The 22,632-nt window shown below is 43.2% G+C and overlaps 1 protein-coding gene across 1 annotated transcript in view; it reads right to left on the bottom strand.

The window, feature by feature from the left end:
- Nucleotides 1–22,632, bottom strand: part of LOC106591060 (ankyrin-2-like) — a 136,299-nt gene that overhangs the window by 37,459 nt on the left and 76,208 nt on the right. The window contains 13 exon segments of the mRNA XM_045717602.1: nt 6,699–6,774; nt 7,107–7,205; nt 7,796–7,894; nt 8,255–8,353; nt 8,477–8,575; nt 9,418–9,615; nt 13,651–13,749; nt 14,628–14,726; nt 14,892–15,089; nt 17,361–17,459; nt 19,136–19,333; nt 20,447–20,644; nt 22,030–22,128. Of these exon segments, the coding sequence (XP_045573558.1) occupies nt 6,699–6,774; nt 7,107–7,205; nt 7,796–7,894; nt 8,255–8,353; nt 8,477–8,575; nt 9,418–9,615; nt 13,651–13,749; nt 14,628–14,726; nt 14,892–15,089; nt 17,361–17,459; nt 19,136–19,333; nt 20,447–20,644; nt 22,030–22,128 (1,660 nt within the window).

Raw genomic sequence — 22,632 nt, 5'->3', positions numbered from 1 at the left:
GGGGAGGAGGAGACAGGAGGGGAGAATGGGGAGAGGAGGGGGAGGAGGGGAGAAGGGGGAGAGTAGAGGGAGAGGAGGGGAGAGAATGGGGAGAGGAGGGGGGAGGAGGGGAGAAGGGGGAGGGGAGGGGAGGAGGAGACAGGAGGGGAGAATGGGGAGAGGAGGGGGAGGAGGGGAGAAGGGGAGGGGAAGGAGGAGAGGGAGGGGAGAATGGGGAGAGGAGGGGAGGAGGGGAGAAGGGGAGAGTAGGGGGGAGAGGAGGGGAGAATGGGGAGAGGAGGGGAGGAGGGGAGAAGGGGAGGGGGAGGAGAAGACAGGAGGGGAGAATGGGGAGAGGAGGGGGAGGAGGGGAGAAGGGGAGAGTGGGGGAGAGGAGGGGATAATGGGGAGAGGAGGGGGAGGAGGGGAGAAGGGGAGGGGAGGAGAAGACAGGAGGGGAGAATGGGGAGAAGGGGAGAGGAGAGGGGGGGTAAAAATAGAAAGAGTTAAAAGGTGAAGTCTATAGAGCTATAGCTATAGAATCCCCCCAGAATGTATTATAGATGTGATCATGTTATTCTAGAACACATAGCTATAGAATCCCCCCAGAATGTATTATAGATGTGATCATGTTATTCTAGAACACAGAGCTGTAGAATCCCCCCAGAATGTATTATAGATGTGATCATGTTATTCTAGAACACAGAGCTATAGAACCCCCCAGAATGTATTATAGATGTGATAATGTTATTCTAGAACACAGAGCTATAGAATCCCCCCAGAATGTATTATAGATGTGATCATGTTATTCTAGAACACAGAGCTATAGAACCCCCCCAGAATGTATTATAGATGTGATCATGTTATTCTAGAACACAGAGCTATAGAATCCCCCAGAATGTATTATAGATGTGATAATGTTATTCTAGAACACAGAGCTATAGAATCCCCCAGAATGTATTATAGATGTGATCATGTTATTCTAGAACACAGAGCTATAGAATCCCCCCAGAATGTATTATAGATGTGATCATGTTATTCTAGAACACAGAGCTATAGAATCCCCCAGAATGTATTATAGATGTGATCATGTTATTCTAGAACACAGAGCTATAGAATCCCCCCAGAATGTATTATAGATGTGATCATGTTATTCTAGAACACATAGCTATAGAATCCCCCCAGAATGTATTATAGATGTGATCATGTAATTCTAGAACACAGAGCTATAGAACCCCCCCCAGAATGTATTATAGATGTGATAATGTTATTCTAGAACACAGAGCTATAGAATCCCCCCAGAATGTATTATAGATGTGATAATGTTATTCTAGAACACAGCGCTATAGAATCCCCCCAGAATGTATTATAGATGTGATCATGTTATTCTAGAACACAGAGCTATAGAACCCCCCCAGAATGTATTATAGATGTGATCATGTTATTCTAGAACACAGAGCTATAGAATCCCCCCAGAATGTATTATAGATGTGATCATGTTATTCTAGAACACAGAGCTATAGAATCCCCCAGAATGTATTATAGATGTGATCATGTTATTCTAGAACACAGAGCTATAGAATCCCCCCCAGAATGTATTATAGATGTGATAATGTTATTCTAGAACACAGAGCTATAGAATCCCCCCAGAATGTATTACAGATGTGATCATGTTATTCTAGAACACAGAGCTATAGAATCCCCCCAGAATGTATTATAGATGTGATCATGTTATTCTAGAACACAGCGCTATAGAATCCCCCCAGAATGTATTATAGATGTGATCATGTTATTCTAGAACACAGAGCTATAGAATCCCCCCAGAATCTATCATAGATGTGATCATGTTATTCTAGAACACAGAGCTATAGAATCCCCCAGAATGTATTATAGATGTGATCATGTTATTCTAGAACACAGAGCTATAGAATCCCCCCAGAATGTATTATAGATGTGATCATGTTATTCTAGAACACAGAGCTATAGAATCCCCCCAGAATGTATTATAGATGTGATAATGTTATTCTAGAACACAGAGCTATAGAATCCCCCAGAATGTATTATAGATGTGATCATGTTATTCTAGAACACATAGCTATAGAATCCCCCCAGAATGTATTATAGATGTGATCATGTTATTCTAGAACACAGAGCTATAGAACCCCCCCCCCCCAGAATGTATTATAGATGTGATCATGTTATTCTAGAACACAGAGCTATAGAATCCCCCCAGAATGTATTATAGATGTGATCATGTTATTCTAGAACACATAGCTATAGAATCCCCCAGAATGTATTATAGATGTGATCATGTTATTCTAGAACACATAGCTATAGAACCCCCCCAGAATGTATTATAGATGTGATAATGTTATTCTAGAACACAGAGCTATAGAATCCCCCAGAATGTATTATAGATGTGATCATGTTATTCTAGAACACAGAGCTATAGAATCCCCCCATAATGTATTATAGATGTGATCATGTTATTCTAGAACACAAAGCTATAGAATCCCCCCAGAATGTATTATAGATGTGATCATGTTATTTTGAACACATAGCTATAGAATCCCCCCAGAATGTATTATAGATGTGATAATGTTATTCTAGAACACAGAGCTATAGAATCCCCCCAGAATGTATTATAGATGTGATCATGTTATTCTAGAACACAGAGCTATAGAACCCCCCCCAGAATGTATTATAGATGTGATCATGTTATTCTAGAACACATAGCTATAGAATCCCCCCCCCCCAGAATGTATTATAGATGTGATAATGTTATTCTAGAACACAGAGCTATAGAATCCCCCCAGAATGTATTATAGATGTGATCATGTTATTCTAGAACACATAGCTATAGAACCCCCCCCAGAATGTATTATAGATGTGATCATGTTATTCTAGAACACATAGCTATAGACTCCCCCCAGAATGTATTATAGATGTGATCATGTTATTCTAGAACACAGAGCTATAGAATCCCCCCCAGAATGTATTATAGATGTGATCATGTTATTCTAGAACACATAGCTATAGAACCCCCCCAGAATGTATTATAGATGTGATCATGTTATTCTAGAACACAGAGCTATAGAATCCCCCAGAATGTATTATAGATGTGATCATGTTATTCTAGAACACAGAGCTATAGAATCCCCCCCAGAATGTATTATAGATGTGATCATGTTATTCTAGAACACATAGCTATAGAATCCCCCCAGAATGTATTATAGATGTGATCATGTTATTCTAGAACACAGAGCTATAGAATCCCCCCAGAATGTATTATAGATGTGATCATGTTATTCTAGAACACATAGCTATAGAATCCCCCAGAATGTATTATAGATGTGATAATGTTATTCTAGAACACAGAGCTATAGAATCCCCCAGAATGTATTATAGATGTGATAATGTTATTCTAGAACACAGAGCTATAGAATCCCCCCAGAATGTATTATAGATGTGATCATGTTATTCTAGAACACAGAGCTATAGAACCCCCCCAGAATGTATTATAGATGTGATCATGTTATTCTAGAACACATAGCTATAGAATCCCCCAGAATGTATTATAGATGTGATCATGTTATTCTAGAACACAGAGCTATAGAATCCCCCCAGAATGTATTATAGATGTGATCATGTTATTCTAGAACACAGAGCTATAGAATCCCCCCAGAATGTATTATAGATGTGATAATGTTATTCTAGAACACATAGCTATAGACTCCCCCCAGAATGTATTATAGATGTGTTCATGTTATTCTAGAACACAGAGCTATAGAACCCCCCCAGAATGTATTATAGATGTGATCATGTTATTCTAGAACACATAGCTATAGAATCCCCCCAGAATGTATTATAGATGTGATCATGTTATTCTAGAACACATAGCTATAGAACCCCCCCAGAATGTATTATAGATGTGATCATGTTATTCTAGAACACATAGCTATAGAACCCCCCAGAATGTATTATAGATGTGATAATGTTATTCTAGAACACAGAGCTATAGAATCCCCCCAGAATGTATTATAGATGTGATAATGTTATTCTAGAACACATAGCTATAGAATCCCCCCAGAATGTATTATAGATGTGATCATGTTATTCTAGAACACATAGCTATAGAACCCCCCAGAATGTATTATAGATGTGATAATGTTATTCTAGAACACATAGCTATAGAATCCCCCCAGAATGTATTATAGATGTGATCATGTTATTCTAGAACACAGAGCTATAGAATCCCCCAGAATGTATTATAGATGTGATCATGTTATTCTAGAACACATAGCTATAGAATCCCCCCAGAATGTATTATAGATGTGATAATGTTATTCTAGAACACATAGCTATAGAATCCCCCCAGAATGTATTATAGATGTGTTCATGTTATTCTAGAACACAGAGCTATAGAATCCCCCAGAATGTATTATAGATGTGATCATGTTATTCTAGAACACAGAGCTATAGAATCCCCCCAGAATGTATTATAGATGTGATCATGTTATTCTAGAACACATAGCTATAGACTCCCCCCAGAATGTATTATAGATGTGATCATGTTATTCTAGAACACATAGCTATAGAACCCCCCCAGAATGTATTATAGATGTGATCATGTTATTCTAGAACACAGAGCTATAGAACCCCCCAGAATGTATTATAGATGTGATCATGTTATTCTAGAACACAGCGCTATAGAATCCCCCCAGAATGTATTATAGATGTGATCATGTTATTCTAGAACACATAGCTATAGAATCCCCCCAGAATGTATTATAGATGTGATCATGTTATTCTAGAACACAGCGCTATAGAATCCCCCAGAATGTATTATAGATGTGATCATGTTATTCTAGAACACATAGCTATAGAACCCCCCCAGAATGTATTATAGATGTGATAATGTTATTCTAGAACACATAGCTATAGAATCCCCCAGAATGTATTATAGATGTGATAATGTTATTCTAGAACACAGAGCTATAGAACCCCCCCAGAATGTATTATAGATGTGATCATGTTATTCTAGAACACAGAGCTATAGAACCCCCCAGAATGTATTATAGATGTGATCATGTTATTCTAGAACACATAGCTATAGAATCCCCCCAGAATGTATTATAGATGTGATAATGTTATTCTAGAACACAGAGCTATAGAATCCCCCCAGAATGTATTATAGATGTGATAATGTTATTCTAGAACACAGAGCTATAGAACCCCCCCAGAATGTATTATAGATGTGATCATGTTATTCTAGAACACATAGCTATAGAATCCCCCCAGAATGTATTATAGATGTGATAATGTTATTCTAGAACACATAGCTATAGAATCCCCCCAGAATGTATTATAGATGTGATCATGTTATTCTAGAACACATAGCTATAGAATCCCCCCAGAATGTATTACAGATGTGTTCATGTTATTCTAGAACACATAGCTATGTGCTTTTTGTTGTCTGTGACAAAAAAAAAGATGACATTCTATATTTAGCTGATATGGGAGAGAATACATTGAAGCAGCATATCGAACCAGGATAAGGTTGTAGGTTACACTGGCAACTAACACAAATATTTACCAGGGCATATTATTGAATTATAAATTATGATTATTTAACCTGGAGATGTTGGGAACTAAAAGGATAGCTTCTTTGCTTTCACAACAAATGAGAAGACAACAAGAAACCCCAAGAATCTACAGAGGTATTTTGTTTAGAATGAATAACTAGTGATAACAGGTTATTGTGAAATGATACAACCTCTCTGTGACCGAAACATGTTCTATTAGCTGATAAGGGAATGAATTCAAACTGGGATAATGTTTTAGGTTACACTGACAAGTATAACAATATTTGCCAGGGCATATTTAAACATTTTTAAAAATCTGATTATTTCACTGGCTTAATAGTACTAGCGAGGGAAGGCGACTTCCTTGTTTGCACAAAATGAAAAGACAAAAATACTAAACTTTGCTATCGCCCACCTACATTACACACAACACATTATATTATTATCCACAACACACTGTTGCAAACACGAGAACTACATTACCCACAACACACTGCCGAAAGCACCAGAATATTCCAAAACTGCATGAAGTCATGTCAAAATCCAGTGGGCAGAACCAGTTTCAGAACCAGTTTCAGAACCAGTTTCAGACTACAGTAACATGGATCTTAACGTGTTGTAATTCACCCTCCTTTGCTGTGAATTACCTGCTGCTTTCTTGAGATTTATTTTAGTTGTATTTATATATTACTATATCTCTGTTAGTGTTCTCCTCTAAAAAGTGTGTTTATCTGTAAAGCCTACTGTCTGTATCAATCACAGTATTTATTAATATATTATCTCTGTTAAGTGTTCACCTCTAAAAAGTGTGTTTATCTGTAAAGCCTACTGTCTGTATCAATCACAGTATTTATTAATATATTATCTCTGTTAAGTGTTCTCCTCTAAAAAGTGTGTTTGTCTGTAAAGCCTACTGTCTGTATCAATCACAGTATTTATTTATATATTATCTCTGTTAAGTGTTCTCCTCTAAAAAGTGTGTTTGTCTGTAAAGCCTACTGTCTGTATCAATCACAGTCTTTATTAATATATTATCTCTGTTAAGTGTTCTCCTCTAAAAAGTGTGTTTGTCTGTAAAGCCTACTGTCTGTATCAATCACAGTATGTATTTGTATGTAATCAGAAGGAACTCACCCTCCTCATCGGAAACGTCCAGTATCTCCGTCATCGTCTCTGGAACATTCATCTTGTGTTTCTCTGATGTCACCGTCTATCAGCACAGGGATTCCGGCCAATCACAACCAGGGAAAAACAGAAAGAGAACAAGGATTCAGCCCATTAGAACCAGAGGGTTGTAACCATAGAAATACAAAAATGATATTCTGTGTTTGTTTTGTTGTTCTTGTGAAAGTGTGACGTAACGGACGGAAACAAACTGGTACTGTGGTGACAGACAGAGGAGAGTGTTGGTCCCTACACACTGATCTAACGTCAGTTTGACATTTTCCCTGCTAAATGGTTAAGGTTAGGATATGAGAAGGTGTAAGCTGATCTGTGGTTAAGGGGAAACTTCTACCTGGAAGCATCACGGGGGTCACATACCGTTGTCGTGGTGATGACCTCTTCTGTGACGACCTTCAGAGTGTCAACGACAGATATGTAACCCAGACGCCTGGCAATGGACAGAGCAGTGTTCCCATTCTGACCGAGAGAGAGAAAGAGAGAGAGGGGTAGAGAGAGGGGGAGGATAATGAGGGAGAGAGAGTGTGAGAGAGAGAGGGACGGAAGGATAGAGAGTGCGAGAAAGAGGGTGGAGGGAGAGAGAATGAGAGAGTGTGTAAAAGCGGGAGAGGGAGAGTGTGAGAGAGAGAGGGAGGAAGGAAGGCAAAAGGAGAGAGAATGAGAGAGTGTGTCGGAAGGGAGAGTGTAAGAATCAAACATCTAATCAAACAATGTGTGTGTGTGTGTGTGTGTGTGTGTGTGTGTGTGTGTGTGTGTGTGTGTGTGTGTGTGTGTGTGTGTGTGTGTGTGTGTGTGTGTGTGTGTGTTCTCGTGGTAGTGTTGGGTGTTGCTCCATGCTGTACAGGATGTTGATGATGTGTGTGTGTGTGTGTGTGTGTGTGTGTGTGTGTGTGTGTGTGTGTGTGTGTGTGTGTGTGTGTGTGTGTGTGTGTGTGTGTGTGTGTGTGTGTGTGTGTGTGTGTGTGTGTGTGTTCTTACCACAGTGGTAGTGTTGGGTGTTGCTCCATGCTGTAACAGGATGTTGATGATGTGTGTGTGTGTGTTCTTACCACAGTGGTAGTGTTGGGTGTTGCTCCATGCTGTAACAGGATGTTGATGATGTGTGTGTGGCCCTGCTGTGCTGCCTGGTGAAGAGGTGTGTAACCGTTCTGGAGACACAGACAGTTTTAAATATTGACATCAAACACACATTATACATACATATTATACACACACACACACACACACACACACACACACACACACACACACACACACACACACACACACACACACACACACACACACACACACACAGACAAACAGACAGACAGTTGGGTTTTAAATATTAAATCCTAACAGTCACCAACTGTCACTAACTGACCGTCTGCTACTGGAGCGGTACCTTACCCGTTCTAATATTAATCTGACAGTCTGCTACTGGAGCGGTACCTTACCCGTTCTAATATTAATCTGACAGTCTGCTACTGGAGCGGTACCTTACCCGTTCTAATATTAAACTCTTGTACCTTGGTTTTGGCGTTGACACCGGCGCCCTGCTGCAAGAGGAAGTTGACCATCTTTGCGTTTCCATAGTGACAGGCAACTATGAGAGGAGTGTAGCCGAGCTGAGGAAGATGAGAGAAAGACCTTAGGAAAAAGAGTGTGGGTGTGTGCGTGCGTGCGTGCGTGTGTGTGTGTGTGTGTGTGTGTGTTTGTGTGTGTGTGTTTGTGTGTGTGTGTGTGTTTACCTTGGTTTGCTGGTCCAGGTTAGCATCACGTTTGGCCAGAACTTCTGCTGCATTCACTCTGTCCTCCTGGGCCGTGAGGTGGAGCGGTGTCAGACCACTCTGAGAGGGAGAGAGAGAGATACAGAGAGAGAGAGATTTAGAGAGAGGGGAGAGAGAGAGATTTAGAGAGAGGGGAGAGAGAGAGATTTAGAGAGAGGGGAGAGAGAGATACAGAGAGAGAGAGAGATTTAGAGAGAGGCGAGAGAGAGAGATACAGAGAGAGAGATTTAGAGAGAGGGGAGAGAGAGAGATACAGAGAGAGAGAGAGATGTAGAGAGAGGGGAGAGAGAGATTTAGAGAGAGGGGAGAGAGAGACAGAGAGAGAGATTTAGAGAGAGGGGAGAGAGAGAGATACAGAGAGAAAGAAATTTAGAGAGAGGGGAGAGAGATAGAGATACAGAGAGAGAGATTTAGAGAGAGGGGAGAGAGAGATGGAGGGGGAGAGAGAGGGAGAGTTGGAGAGAGCGATGGGAGGGAGAGAGAGAGAGTTACAAAGAGAGATGGGAGGGGGGGAGAGAGAGAGATGGATGGGGAGAGAGAGGGAGAGTTAGAGAGAGAGATGGGAGGGAGATAGAGAGGGAGAGTTGGAGAGAGAGATGGGAGGGAGAGAGAGGGGAGAGTTGGAGAGAGAGATGGGAGGGAGAGAGAGGGAGAGTTGGAGAGAGAGATGAGATGGAGAGGGGAGAGAGAGGGAGAGTTGGAGAGAGAGATGGAGAGTTGGAGAGAGAGAGAGAGATGGGAAGGAGAGAGAGATGGAGAGGGGAGAGAGAGGGAGAGTTGGAAAGAGAGATGGGAAGGAGAGAGATGGGAGAGAATGTAATGTGTATGCCTAACGAGGGCATTTTTGGATGTGTGGAACAACTCCTCTAAGTGTGTGCTTGTGTGAGTCTCTGTCCCCCTACCTTAGTGGGAGTGTTGACGTGTGCCCCCTTGCCCAGCAGCAGGCTGGTCATATCGCTGTGCCCCTCCTGTGAGGCCAGGTGTAGAGGGGTGACCCCCTGTTTGGTTAGGACGTTGGTCTCCGCTCCGTACTGCAGCAGAGACGAGGCAATGGACGTCTGGTTCTTCTTGGCCGCGATGTGGAGTGGGGTGTATCCGTTCTGAGAGCAGAGAGGATTGTGGGTAGGAGGAATATGTCAAGTGTTTGTTTGAAATACTATCAGAGAAGATACTTCAACAAGAAACACCAGGTTCTGAGATGAGGAGTTCATTAAATATGATTTATTTTAATGGGTCCTGGTCAACAGTAGTGTTATATAGGGGACAGTATTATGTCCTGGTCAACAGTAGTGTTATATAGGGGACAGTATTATGTCCTGGTCAACAGTAGTGTTACATAGGGGACAGTATTATGGGTCAACAGTAGTGTTATATAGGGGACAGTATTATGGGTCAACAGTAGTGTTGTATAGGGGACAGTATTATGTCCTGGTCAACAGTTGTGTTATATAGGGGACAGTATTATGGGTCAACAGTAGTGTTATATAGGGGACAGTATTATGTCCTGGTCAACAGTAGTCTTATATAGGGGACAGTATTATGTCCGGTCAACAGTAGTGTTATATAGGGGACAGTATTATGCCTGGTCAACAGTAGTGTTACATAGGGGACAGTATTATGGGTCAACAGTAGTGTTATATAGGGGACAGTATTATGAGTCAACAGTAGTGTTATATAGGGGACAGTATTATGTCCTGGTCAACAGTAGTGTTATATAGGGGACAGTATTATGTCTGGTCAACAGTAGTGTTATATAGGGGACAGTATTATGTCCTGGTCAACAGTAGTGTTATATAGGGGACAGTATTATGGGTCAACAGTAGTGTTATATAGGGGATAGTATTATGTCGGTCAACAGTAGTGTTATATAGGGGACAGTAATATGTCCTGGTCAACAGTAGTGTTATATAGGGGACAGTATTTTGTCCTGGTCAACAGTAGTGTTATATAGGGGACAGTATTATGTCCTGGTCAACAGTAGTGTTATATAGGGGACAGTATTATGGGTCAACAGTAGTGTTATATAGGGGACAGTATTATGTCCTGGTCAACAGTAGTGTTATATAGGGGACAGTATTATGTCGGTCAAGAGTAGTGTTATATAGGGGACAGTATTATGTGGTCAACAGTAGTGTTATATAGGGGACAGTATTATGGGTCAACAGTAGTGTTATATAGGGGACAGTATTATGGGTCAACAGTAGTGTTGTATAGGGGACAGTATTATGTCCTGGTCAACAGTAGTGTTATATAGGGGACAGTATTATGTCCTGGTCAACAGTAGTGTTATATAGGGGACAGTATTATGGGTCAACAGTAGTGTTATATAGGGGACAGTATTATGTCCTGGTCAACAGTAGTGTTATATAGGGGACAGTATTATGCCTGGTCAACAGTAGTGTTATATGGGGGACAGTATTATGCGGTCAACAGTAGTGTTATATAGGGCACAGTATTATGTCCTGGTCCACAGTAGTGTTATATAGGGGACAGTATTATGGGTCAACAGTAGTGTTATATAGGGGACAGTATTATGTCCTGGTCAACAGTAGTGTTATATAGGGGGTAGTATTATGTCCTGGTCAACAGTAGTGTTATATAGGGGACAGTATTATGTCCTGGTCAACAGTAGTGTTATATAGGGGACAGTATTATGGGTCAACAGTAGTGTTATATAGGGGACAGTATTATGTACTGGTCAACAGTAGTGTTATATAGGGGACAGTATTATGTCCTGGTCAACAGTAGTGTTATATAGGGGACAGTATTATGTCCTGGTCAACAGTAGTGTTATATAGGGGACAGTATTATGTCCTGGTCAACAGTAGTGTTATATAGGGGACAGTATTATGGGTCAACAGTAGTGTTATATAGGGGACAGTATTATGGGTCAACAGTAGTGTTATATAGGGGACAGTATTATGTCCTGGTCCACAGTAGTGTTATATAGGGGACAGTATTATGGGTCAACAGTAGTGTTATATAGGGGACAGTATTATGGGTCAACAGTAGTGTTATATAGGGGGCAGTATTATGTCCTGGTCAACAGTAGTGTTATATAGGGGACAGTATTATGGGTCAACAGTAGTGTTATATAGGGGACAGTATTATGGGTCAACAGTAGTGTTATATAGGGGACAGTATTATGTCCTGGTCAACAGTAGTGTTGTATAGGGGACAGTATTATGTCCTGGTCAACAGTAGTGTTATAAAGGGGAAAGTATTATGGGTCAACAGTAGTGTTATATAGGGGATAGTATTATGGGTCAACAGTAGTGTTATATAGGGGATAGTATTATGGATCAACAGTAGTGTTATATAGGGGACAGTATTATGGGTCAACAGTAGTGTTATATAGGGGACAGTATTATGTCCTGGTCCACAGTAGTGTTATATAGGGGACAGTATTATGGGTCAACAGTAGTGTTATATAGGGGACAGTATTATGTCTGGTCAACAGTAGTGTTGTATAGGGGACAGTATTATGTCCTGGTCAACAGTAGTGTTATATAGGGGACAGTATTATGTCCGGTCAACAGTAGTGTTATATAGGGGACAGTATTATGTCTGGTCAACAGTACTGTTATATAGGGGACAGTATTATGCTGGTCAACAGTAGTGTTATATAGGGGACAGTATTATGGATCAACAGTAGTGTTATATAGGGGACAGTATTATGGGTCAACAGTAGTGTTATATAGGGGACAGTATTATGTCCTGGTCAACAGTAGTGTTGTATAGGGGACAGTATTATGTTCTGGTCAACAGTAGTGTTATATAGGGGACAGTATTATGGGTCAACAGTAGTGTTATATAGGGGACAGTATTATGTCCTGGTCAACAGTAGTGTTATATAGGGGACAGTATTATGGGTCAACAGTAGTGTTATATAGGGGACAGTATTATGTCGGTCAACAGTAGTGTTATATAGGGAACAGTATAATGAGTCAACAGTAGTGTTATATAGGGGACAGTATTATGGGTCAACAGTAGTGTTATATAGGGGACATTATAATGAGTCAACAGTAGTGTTATATAGGGGACAGTATTATGTCCTGGTGAACAGTAGTGTTATATAGGGGACAGTATTATGGGTCAACAGTAGTGTTATATAGGGGACAGTATTATGAGTCAACAGTAGTGTTATATAGGGGACAGTATTATGGGTCAACAGTAGTGTTATATAGGGGACAGTATTGTGGGTCAACAGTAGTGTTATATAGGGGACAGTATTATGTCCTGGTCAACAGTAGTGTTGTATAGGGGACAGTATTATGTCCTGGTCAACAGTAGTGTTATAAAGGGGACAGTATTATGGGTCAACAGTAGTGTTATATAGGGGACAGTATTATGTCCTGGTCAACAGTAGTGTTATATAGGGGACAGTATTATTAAGGGTCAACAGTAGTGTTATATAGGGGACAGTATTATGGGTCAACAGTAGTGTTATATAGGGAACAGTATTATGAGTCAACAGTAGTGTTATATAGGGGACAGTATTATGTCTGGTCAACAGTAGTGTTATATAGGGGACATTATTATGACCTGGTCAACAGTAGTGTTATATAGGGGACAGTATTATGGGTCAACAGTAGTGTTATATAGGGGACAGTATTATGGGTCAACAGTAGTGTTATATAGGGGACAGTATTATGTCCTGGTCAACAGTAGTGTTATATAGGGGACAGTATTATGGGTCAACAGTAGTGTTATATAGGGAACAGTATTATGAGTCAACAGTAGTGTTATATAGGGGATAGTATTATGTCTGGTCAACAGTAGTGTTATATAGGGGACAGTATTATGTCCTGGTCAACAGTAGTGTTATATAGGGGACAGTATTATGTCCTGGTCAACAGTAGTGTTATATAGGGGACAGTATTATGTGGTCAACAGTAGTGTTATATAGGGGACAGTATTATGAGTCAACAGTAGTGTTATATAGGGGACAGTATTATGGGTCAACAGTAGTGTTATATAGGGGACAGTATTATGAGTCAACAGTAGTGTTATATAGGGGACAGTATTATGAGTCAACAGTAGTGTTATATATATTTATGTTATATATAGTTCTATATTTCCATGGTAAAACATTTGAAAGTCGTTCCCCCTCCAGGTTTGTGTTGTTTTCTCACCTTGGCGGTGGCGTGGGGCGACGCCCCTTTGTCCAGCAGCAGCAGCGCCACCTGCTGGTTGTCATAGTGAGCTGCCACGTGCAGCGGAGTCAGACCGTTCTGGAGGAGAGAAACCCACTTTATTACTCATCCCTTCATCTCTCTCTCCTTCTCTTTTTCTCTCTCTAGCTATTCTGTCTTCCCTCATCCCTTCATCTCTCCCTCTCTTTTTCTCTCTCTAGCTATTCTGTCTTCCCTCATCCCTTCATCTCTCCCTCTCTTCTTCTCTCTCTAGCTACTGCTGTGTTCCCTCCTCTGTGTCATCTCTCCCTCTCTTTTTCTCTCTCTAGCTATTCTGTCTTCCCTCATCCCTTCATCTCTCCCTTCTCTTTTCTCTCTCTAGCTATTCTGTCTTCCCTCATCCCTTCATCTCTCCCTTTTTCTCTCTGGCTATTCTGTCTTCCCCATCCCTTCATCTCTCCTATCTCTCTATTCTGTCTTCCCTCATCCCTTCATCTCTCTCTCCTTCTCTTTTTCTCTCTCTAGCTATTCTGTCTTCCCTCATCCCTTCATCTCTCTCTCCTATCTTTTTCTCTCTCTAGCTATTCTGTCTTCCCTCATCCCTTCATCTCTCCCTCTCTTTTTCTCACTAACTATTCTGTCTTCCCTCCTCTGTCATCTCTCTCTCTTTTTCTCTCTCTAGCTATTCTTTCTTCTCTCATCCCTTCATCTCTCCCTCTCTTCTTCTCTCTCTAGCTACTGCTGTCTTCCCTCTCTCCTTCTATAATCGATTTCTATGCTAACACTAGTTCTAGCTATTGTATTTCTGTGATAACAATAGTTCTAGTTATTGTATTTCTGTAATAACACCAGTTCTACTTGCTGTATTTCTGTGGAAACACTAGTTCTACTTGCTGTATTTCTGTGATAACACCAGTTCTACTTGCTGTAATTCTATAATAACACCAGCTCTAGTTGCTGTATGTCTATGATAATACCTTGCCGGCATCGTCAGGCATAGCTTTGCGCTGCAGGAGGAGTTTTGCCACCTCCAGGCTTCCATACTTGGCTGATACATGTAGAGGAGTGAATCCTTTCTGTAAGGGAGGAGGATACATGTAGAGGAGGCAGATACAGCTCTGTGTGTGTGTGTGTGTGTGTGTGTGTGTGTGTGTGTGTGTGTGTGTGTGTGTGTGTGTGTGTGTGTGTGTGTGTGTGTGTGTGTGTGTGTGTGTGTGTGTGTGTGTGTGTGTATATCCTACCTTGGTAGCCAGTGAGTGTGAAGCCCCAGCCTCCAACAACACAGCGGTGGTCTCCACCTGTCCCTCCCTGGCAGCGATGTGTAGAGGACTGTATCCATTAGTAGTGGAGGCGTCAGGATGAGCCATGTGCTGCAGCAACAGCTGGACGATCTCTGTCTTTCCCAGACGGGACGCGATGTGGAGGGGGGTCTGGTCCTCCTACAGGGATGGGATTGAAGGCTTTAGGGTGCTGTCTCAGCTCGGCTGGTTAAACCACCATGTATACTAGCCCGGGTGACATTCTGGGCCATGCCATGTTTGAAAATAAAAAATGTCACTAGCCATCGGGATAGTTTGGCAAATGTTCAACTAGCCGGTCTAAAAATGACTTGTTTCCGACTAGTGGGCCAAGCTTCCTTTCCTTCCCTAGTTATACATGTCATGTTTCACCTGTAAATAGCGGCAAATGTCAATTACACAGCAGTAGTAATGAAGGAATGAAAATATCATTTGAATGCGGCACGGCGCAGAAAAGTAGATTTTTACTGCAGTCTGTCTGGTCAGTTGTTACTGAGACTGGTCTGTCTGGCCAGTTGTTTCTGTGACTGGTCTGTCTGGCCAGTTGTTACTGTGACTGGTCTGTCTGGTCAGTTGTTACTGAGACTGGTCTGTCTGGCCAGTTGTTACTGTGACTGGTCTGTCTGGTCAGTTGTTACTGTGACTGGTCTGTCTGGCCAGTTGTTACTGTGACTGGTCTGTCTGGCCAGTTGTTACTGTGACTGGTCTGTCTGGCCAGTTGTTACTGTGACTGGTCCGTCTGGCCAGTTGTTACTGTGACTGGTCTGTCTGGCCAGTTGTTACTGTGACTGGTCTGTCTGGCCAGTTGTTACTGTGACTGGTCTGTCTGGTCAGTTGTTACTGTGACTGGTCTGTCTGGTCAGTTGTTACTGTGACTGGTCCGTCTGGCCAGTTGTTACTGTGACTGGTCTGGTCAGTTGTTACTGTGACTGGTCCGTCTGGTCAGTTGTTACTGAGACTGGTCTGTCTGGCCAGTTGTTACTGTGACTGGTCTGTCTGGTCAGTTGTTACTGTGACTGGTCTGTCTGGCCAGTTGTTACTGTGACTGGTCTGTCTGGTCAGTTGTTACTGTGACTGGTCTGTCTGGTCAGTTGTTACTGTGACTGGTCCGTCTGGCCAGTTGTTACTGTGACTGGTCTGGTCAGTTGTTACTGTGACTGGTCCGTCTGGCCAGTTGTTACTGTGACTGGTCTGTCTGGTCAGTTGTTACTGTGACTGGTCTGTCTGGTCAGTTGTTACTGTGACTGGTCTGTCTGGCCAGTTGTTACTGTGACTGGTCTGTCTGGCCAGTTGTTACTGTGACTGGTCCGTCTGGCCAGTTGTTACTGTGACTGGTCTGTCTGGCCAGTTGTTACTGTGACTGGTCTGTCTGGCCAGTTGTTACTGTGACTGGTCCGTCTGGCCAGTTGTTACTGTGACTGGTCTGGTCAGTTGTTACTGTGACTGGTCTGTCTGGCCAATTGTTACTGTGACTGGTCTGTCTGGCCAGTTGTTACTGTGACTGGTCCGTCTGGCCAGTTGTTACTGTGACTGGTCTGTCTGGTCAGTTATTACTGTGACTGGTCCGTCTGGCCAGTTGTTACTGTGACTGGTCTGTCTGGTCAGTTGTTACTGTGACTGGTCTGTCTGGTCAGTTGTTACTGTGACTGGTCCGTCTGGCCAGTTGTTACTGTGACTGGTCTGGTCAGTTGTTACTGTGACTGGTCTGGCCAGTTGTTACTGTGACTGGTCTGTCTGGCCAGTTGTTACTGTGACTGGTCTGTCTGGCCAGTTGTTACTGTGACTGGTCTGTCTGGCCAGTTGTTACTGTGACTGGTCTGTGTGGCCAGTTGTTACTGTGACTGGTCTGTCTGGCCAGTTGTTACTGTGACTGGTCTGTCTGGCCAGTTGTTACTGTGACTGGTCCGTCTGGCCAGTTGTTACTGTGACTGGTCTGTCTGGTCAGTTGTTACTGTGACTGGTCTGTCTGGCCAGTTGTTACTGTGACTGGTCTGTCTGGCCAGTTGTTACTGTGACTGGTCCGTCTGGCCAGTTGTTACTGTGACTGGTCCGTCTGGCCAGTTGTTACTGTGACTGGTCTGTCTGGCCAGTTGTTACTGTGACTGGTCCGTCTGGTCAGTTGTTACTGTGACTGGTCTGTCTGGCCAGTTGTTACTGTGACTGGTCTGTCTGGCCAGTTGTTACTGTGACTGGTCTGTCTGGTCAGTTGTTACTGTGACTGGTCTGTCTGGCCAGTTGTTACTGTGACTGGTCTGTCTGGTCAGTTGTTACTGTGACTGGTCCGTCTGGCCAGTTGTTACTGTGACTGGTCTGTCTGGTCAGCTGTTACCAGTTGTGTGTACAACTCCTTGTATTACGATTGGATGTCATTCGCACATAGAAATCCCCCCCCTCACATACTAAATGACTCACTCTTGCCATGGCGTCGACCAGAGCTCCGTTCCTCAGGAGACATCGAACCACCTCTATCTGACCAGCACGGGCCGCCATGTGTAACGCTGTCTCACCACGCTACACACACACACACACACACACGTTAGAACACACACAAACACAACCACGTCCACTACCAGCTAAAAGGTCTGCTGTGGTTGGTCAATACTGACTGTAAAACCCAGGAAGTGGGTGTGTAGATTTGTAGACATGGAATCACCAGTCACTCTAATAATGTTTACATTACTGCTTTACTCATCTCATATTTACAGTTCATACTGTATTCTATTCTACTGTATTTTAGTCAACGCCACTCCTCCATCTCATATTTACAGTTCATACTGTATTCTATTCTACTGTATTTTAATCATTGCTCGTCCTAATAAATTATATATTTCTTAATTCCATTATTTTACTTTTAGATATGTGTGTTGTTGTGAATTGTTAGATATTACTGTACTGTTGGAGCTATGAACACAAGCATTTAGTTAGATATTACTGTTGGAGCTAGGAACACAAGCATTTAGTTAGATATTACTGCACTGTAGGAGCTAGGAACACAAGCATTTAGTTAGATATTACTGCACTGTTGGAGCTAGCAACACAAGCATTTAGTTAGATACTACTGTACTGTTGGAGCTAGCAACACAAGCATTTAGTTATATATTACTGCACTGTTGGAGCTAGAAACACAAGCATTTAGTTAGATATTACTGCACTGTTGGAGCTATGAACACAAGCATTTAGTTAGATACTACTGTACTGTTGGAGCTAGGAACACAAGCATTTAGCTAGATACTACTGTACTGTTGGAGCTAGGAACACAAGCATTTAGTTAGATACTACTGTACTGTTGGAGCTAGGAACACAAGCATTTAGTTAGATATTACTGCACTGTTGGAGCTAGGAACACAAGCATTTAGTTAGATACTACTGTACTGTTGGAGCTATGAACACAAGCATTTAGTTAGATATCACTGTTGGAGCTAGGAACACAAGCATTTAGTTAGATACTACTGTACTGTTGGAGCTAGGAACACAAGCATTTAGTTAGATATTACTGTTGGAGCTGGGAACACAAGCATTTAGTTAGATACTACTGTACTGTTGGAGCTAGGAACACAAGCATTTAGTTAGATATTACTGCACTGTTGGAGCTAGGAACACAAGCATTTAGTTAGATACTACTGTACTGTTGGAGCTATGAACACAAGCATTTAGTTAGATATTACTGTTGGAGCTGGGAACACAAGCATTTAGTTAGATACTACTGTACTGTTGGAGCGAGGAACACAAGCATTTAGTTAGATATTACTGTTGGAGCTGGGAACACAAGCATTTAGTTAGATACTACTGTACTGTTGGAGCTAGGAACACAAGCATTTAGTTAGATATTACTGTTGGAGCTGGGAACACAAGCATTTAGTTAGATATTACTGTACTGTTGGAGCTAGAAACACAAGCATTTAGTTAGATATTACTGTTGGAGCTAGGAACACAAGCATTTAGTTAGATATTACTGTACTGTTGGAGCTAGAAACACAAGCATTTAGTTAGATATTACTGTTGGAGCTAGAAACACTAGCATTTAGTTAGATACTACTGTACTGTTGGAGCTAGAAACACAAGCATTTAGTTAGATACTACTGTACTGTTGGAGCTGGGAACACAAGCATTTCACTACACCCGTAATAACATCTGCTAAACAGGTGTACGTGACCGATAACATTTGATTTGATTGTATCGGTACTGACGATGTTGCAGACGTCAGGCGAGGCTCCGTTCTGCAGCAGCAGCAGCACCATGTTGAGATGACCCATAAAGGCTGACACATGGATGGGGGTCAGACCAGACTCTGTGATGGCCTGGATAGAGGCTCCGTATTTCACCAGCAGCTCCATCACCTTCACCCTGTTCTTCTTACAGGCGATGTGCAGCGGAGTGAACCCATTCTGAACACACAGAAACACACACAGCAACGTTGGGGAAAACATTCAAACAACTTAACTGTTGTATTACGTCTGTACCAGTGTGTTTCTCTCTCTGTGTGTGTGTGTGTGTGTGTGTGTGTGTGTGTGTGTGTGTGTGTGTGTGTGTGTGTGTGTGTGTGTGTGTGTGTGTGTGTGTGTGTGTGTGTGTGTGTGTGTGTGTGTGTGAGTGTGTGTGTGTATCAGTGTGCATTATATTTGTACCAGTTTGTGTGTGTGTGTATTAGGTCTGTACCAGTGTGTGTGTGTGTGTGTGTGTGTGTGTGTGTGTGTGTGTGTGTGTGTGTGTGTGTGTGTGTGTGTGTGTGTGTGTGTGTGTGTGTGTGTGTGTGTGTATCAGTGTGCATTATATCTGTACCAGTTTGTGTGTGTGTGTATTAGGTCTGTACCAGTGTGTGTGTGTGTGTGTGTGTGTGTTTTTTCATGTGTGTGTGTGTGTGTGTGTGTGTGTGTGTGTATTAGGTCTGTACCAGTGTGTGTGTGTGTGTGTTAGGTCTGTACCAGTGTGTGTGTGTGTGTGTGTGTGTGTGTGTGTGTGTATTAGGTCTGTACCAGTGTGTGTGTGTGTGTGTGTATTAGGTCTGTACCAGTGTGTGTGTGTGTGTGTGTGTGTGTGTGTGTGTGTGTGTGTGTGTGTGTGTGTGTGTGTGTGTGTGTGTGTGTGTGTGTGTGTGTGTGTTTAAGGCGTGTGTGTGTGTGTGTGTGTTATTAGGTCTGTACCAGTGTGTGTCAGTGTGTGTGTGTGTGTGTATTAGGTCTGTACCAGTGTGTGTGTGTATTAGGTTTACCAGTGTGTGTGTGTATTAGGTCTGTACCAGTGTGTGTGTGTATTAGCTCTGTACCAGTGTGTGTGTGTATTAGGTTTGTACCAGTGTGTGTGTGTGTATTAGCTCTGTACCAGTGTGTGTGTGTATTAGGTCTGTACCAGTGTGTGTGTGTATTAGCTCTGTACCAGTGTGTGTGTGTATTAGGTTTGTACCAGTGTGTGTGTGTGTATTAGCTCTGTACCAGTGTGTGTGTGTATTGTGACAGGGTAGATGGTCTGTACCAGTGTGTGTGTGTGTATTAAATCCGTACCAGAGCCCTAACGTTGGGGTTAGCCCTCTTGTCCAGCAGCAGCTTGGTGACTCTGTAGTGACCACAGTGGGCGGCGACATGCAGCGCCGTCAGGTAGTCCAGGGTGACATCATCAACAGGCGCCTTGTGCTGCAGCAGGTGTTTGACACACTCCACATGGTCTCCCTGGGCCGACATGTGGAGGGGGGAGAGACCGTTCTATAGGGGAGGGGAGAGAGGGGGAGAGGGGGAGGGAGAGGGAGAGAGGGAGGGGGGAGAGAGGGAGGGGAGAGGGAGGGGAGAGGGAGGGGAGAGAGGGGGGGTGAGAGAGGGAGGGGGAGAGAAAGGGAGGGAGGGAGGGAGGGAGGGAGGGAGGGAGGGAGGGAGGGAGGGAGGGAGGGAGGGAGGGAGGGAGGGAGGGAGGGAGGGAGGGAGGGAGGGAGGGAGGGAGGGAGAGGGAGGGTGGAGAGAGTGAGAGAGAGGGAGGGGAGAGAGGGGGTGAGAGAGGTAGGGGGAAGAGAGAGGTAGGGTGGAGAGAAGGAGAGAGAGAGAGGGAAGGAGGGACAGAGGGAGGGAAGTGGCGAGGGAGAGGGAGAGAGAGGGAGGGAGGGAGCGAGAGAGGGAGAGAGAGAGAGAAGGAGGGAGAGAGGGAGGGAAGGGGGAGAGAGTGAGAGGGAGGGAGGGTGGAGAGAGGGAGAGAGAGAGAAGGAAGGAAGGTGAGAGGGAGGGAGGGAGGGAGGGAGGGAGGGAGGGAGGGAGGGAGGGAGGGAGGGAGGGAGGGAGGGAGGGAGGGAGGGAGGGAGGGAGGGAGGGAAGGAAGGAAGGGGAGAGGGAGAGAGAGGGTGGAGAGAGGGAGAGAGAGGGAGAGAGAGAGAAGGAAGGATGGAGAGAGGGAGGGGAGCGAGAGGGGGGAGAGGGAGAGACGATCATTTTTGTTAGATTTCTGTGACAGTTTACTTGACGATGTCACGCCCTGACCTGAGAGAGACGTTTTGTTTCTCTATTTTGGTTAGGTCAGGGTGTGATTTGGGTGGGCATTCGAGATTTGTAGTTCTTTGTTCTATTCTATGTTTTCTATTTCTATGTTGTCAGGTTCTAGTTTTGTATTTCTATGTTGGGGTTTTGTTTGGGATGATCTCCAATTAGAGGCAGCTGGTCCTCGTTGTCTCTAATTGGAGATCCTACTTAAGTAGGGTTTTTTTCCGCCTGGGTTTGTGGGAGATTATTTCTGAGTTAGTGTATGTTTCTACTCTGCGTCACAGTTTGTTGTTTTTTTGTTAGTTCGGTTTATTTTATGTATGTATTGCAAAGTTTCACAGTGAAAATAAAATGTGGAACGACACACGCTGCACCTTGGTCCGCTCCTCCTTTCGACAACCGTGACAGAAGAGTTCTTCCTGACTCCATAAGTGTCATAATCACATCGTAAAGTGTCATAACACATGACAAAACACGGCAAAATAATCTCACCAAAATGTGTGTATACCATATAAACTCTATGTATGTGTGTGAGTATGTGTGGTGTGTATTTCCTGTGTGCGTTTGTTTGTATATATTGTATGTATGTGTGTGTGTGTGTGTGAGTGTGTATTTTGCGTGTGTACCTTGGTCCTAGCCAGTATGGGTGCTCCTCTCTCCAGCAGTAGTTCTATGGCGGGGTCATGTCCACTCCGCGCTGCACAGTGTAGAGGAGTGAGGCCGTCCTGAGAGACACACACACACACACACACACACACACACACACACACACACACACACACACACACACACACACACACACACACACACACACACACACACACACACACACACACACACACACACAGACCACACACACACCACACACACACGTGCATAAGTATCCTTATTGCAGACAAGAAAATGTCCAACAGCAAATGGAGCCAGAGGGATGAAACATGTAATACACTAGTAGGTAGAGAGAGAGAGAGACAGAGAGAGAGAGACAGAGAGAGACAGAGAGAGAGACAGAGAGAGACAGAGAGAGAGACAGAGAGAGACAGAGAGAGAGACAGAGAGAGACAGAGAGAGAGACAGAGAGAGAGAGAGAGAGAGAGACAGAGAGAGAGAGAGAGACTTTCAAATGTAATAAATGTCTCCTGGGAAACTTTGACCATCTACCCTGTTACACCACCATCTACCCTGTTACACCACCATCTACCCTGTTACACCACCAGCTACCCTGTTAC

Source organism: Salmo salar, chromosome ssa04 (assembly GCF_905237065.1).
Source record: "Salmo salar chromosome ssa04, Ssal_v3.1, whole genome shotgun sequence".
Classification (NCBI taxonomy): domain Eukaryota; kingdom Metazoa; phylum Chordata; class Actinopteri; order Salmoniformes; family Salmonidae; genus Salmo; species Salmo salar.
Note: the sequence above shows the minus strand (reverse complement) of the source record. Positions and strands in the feature narration are given on the sequence as shown.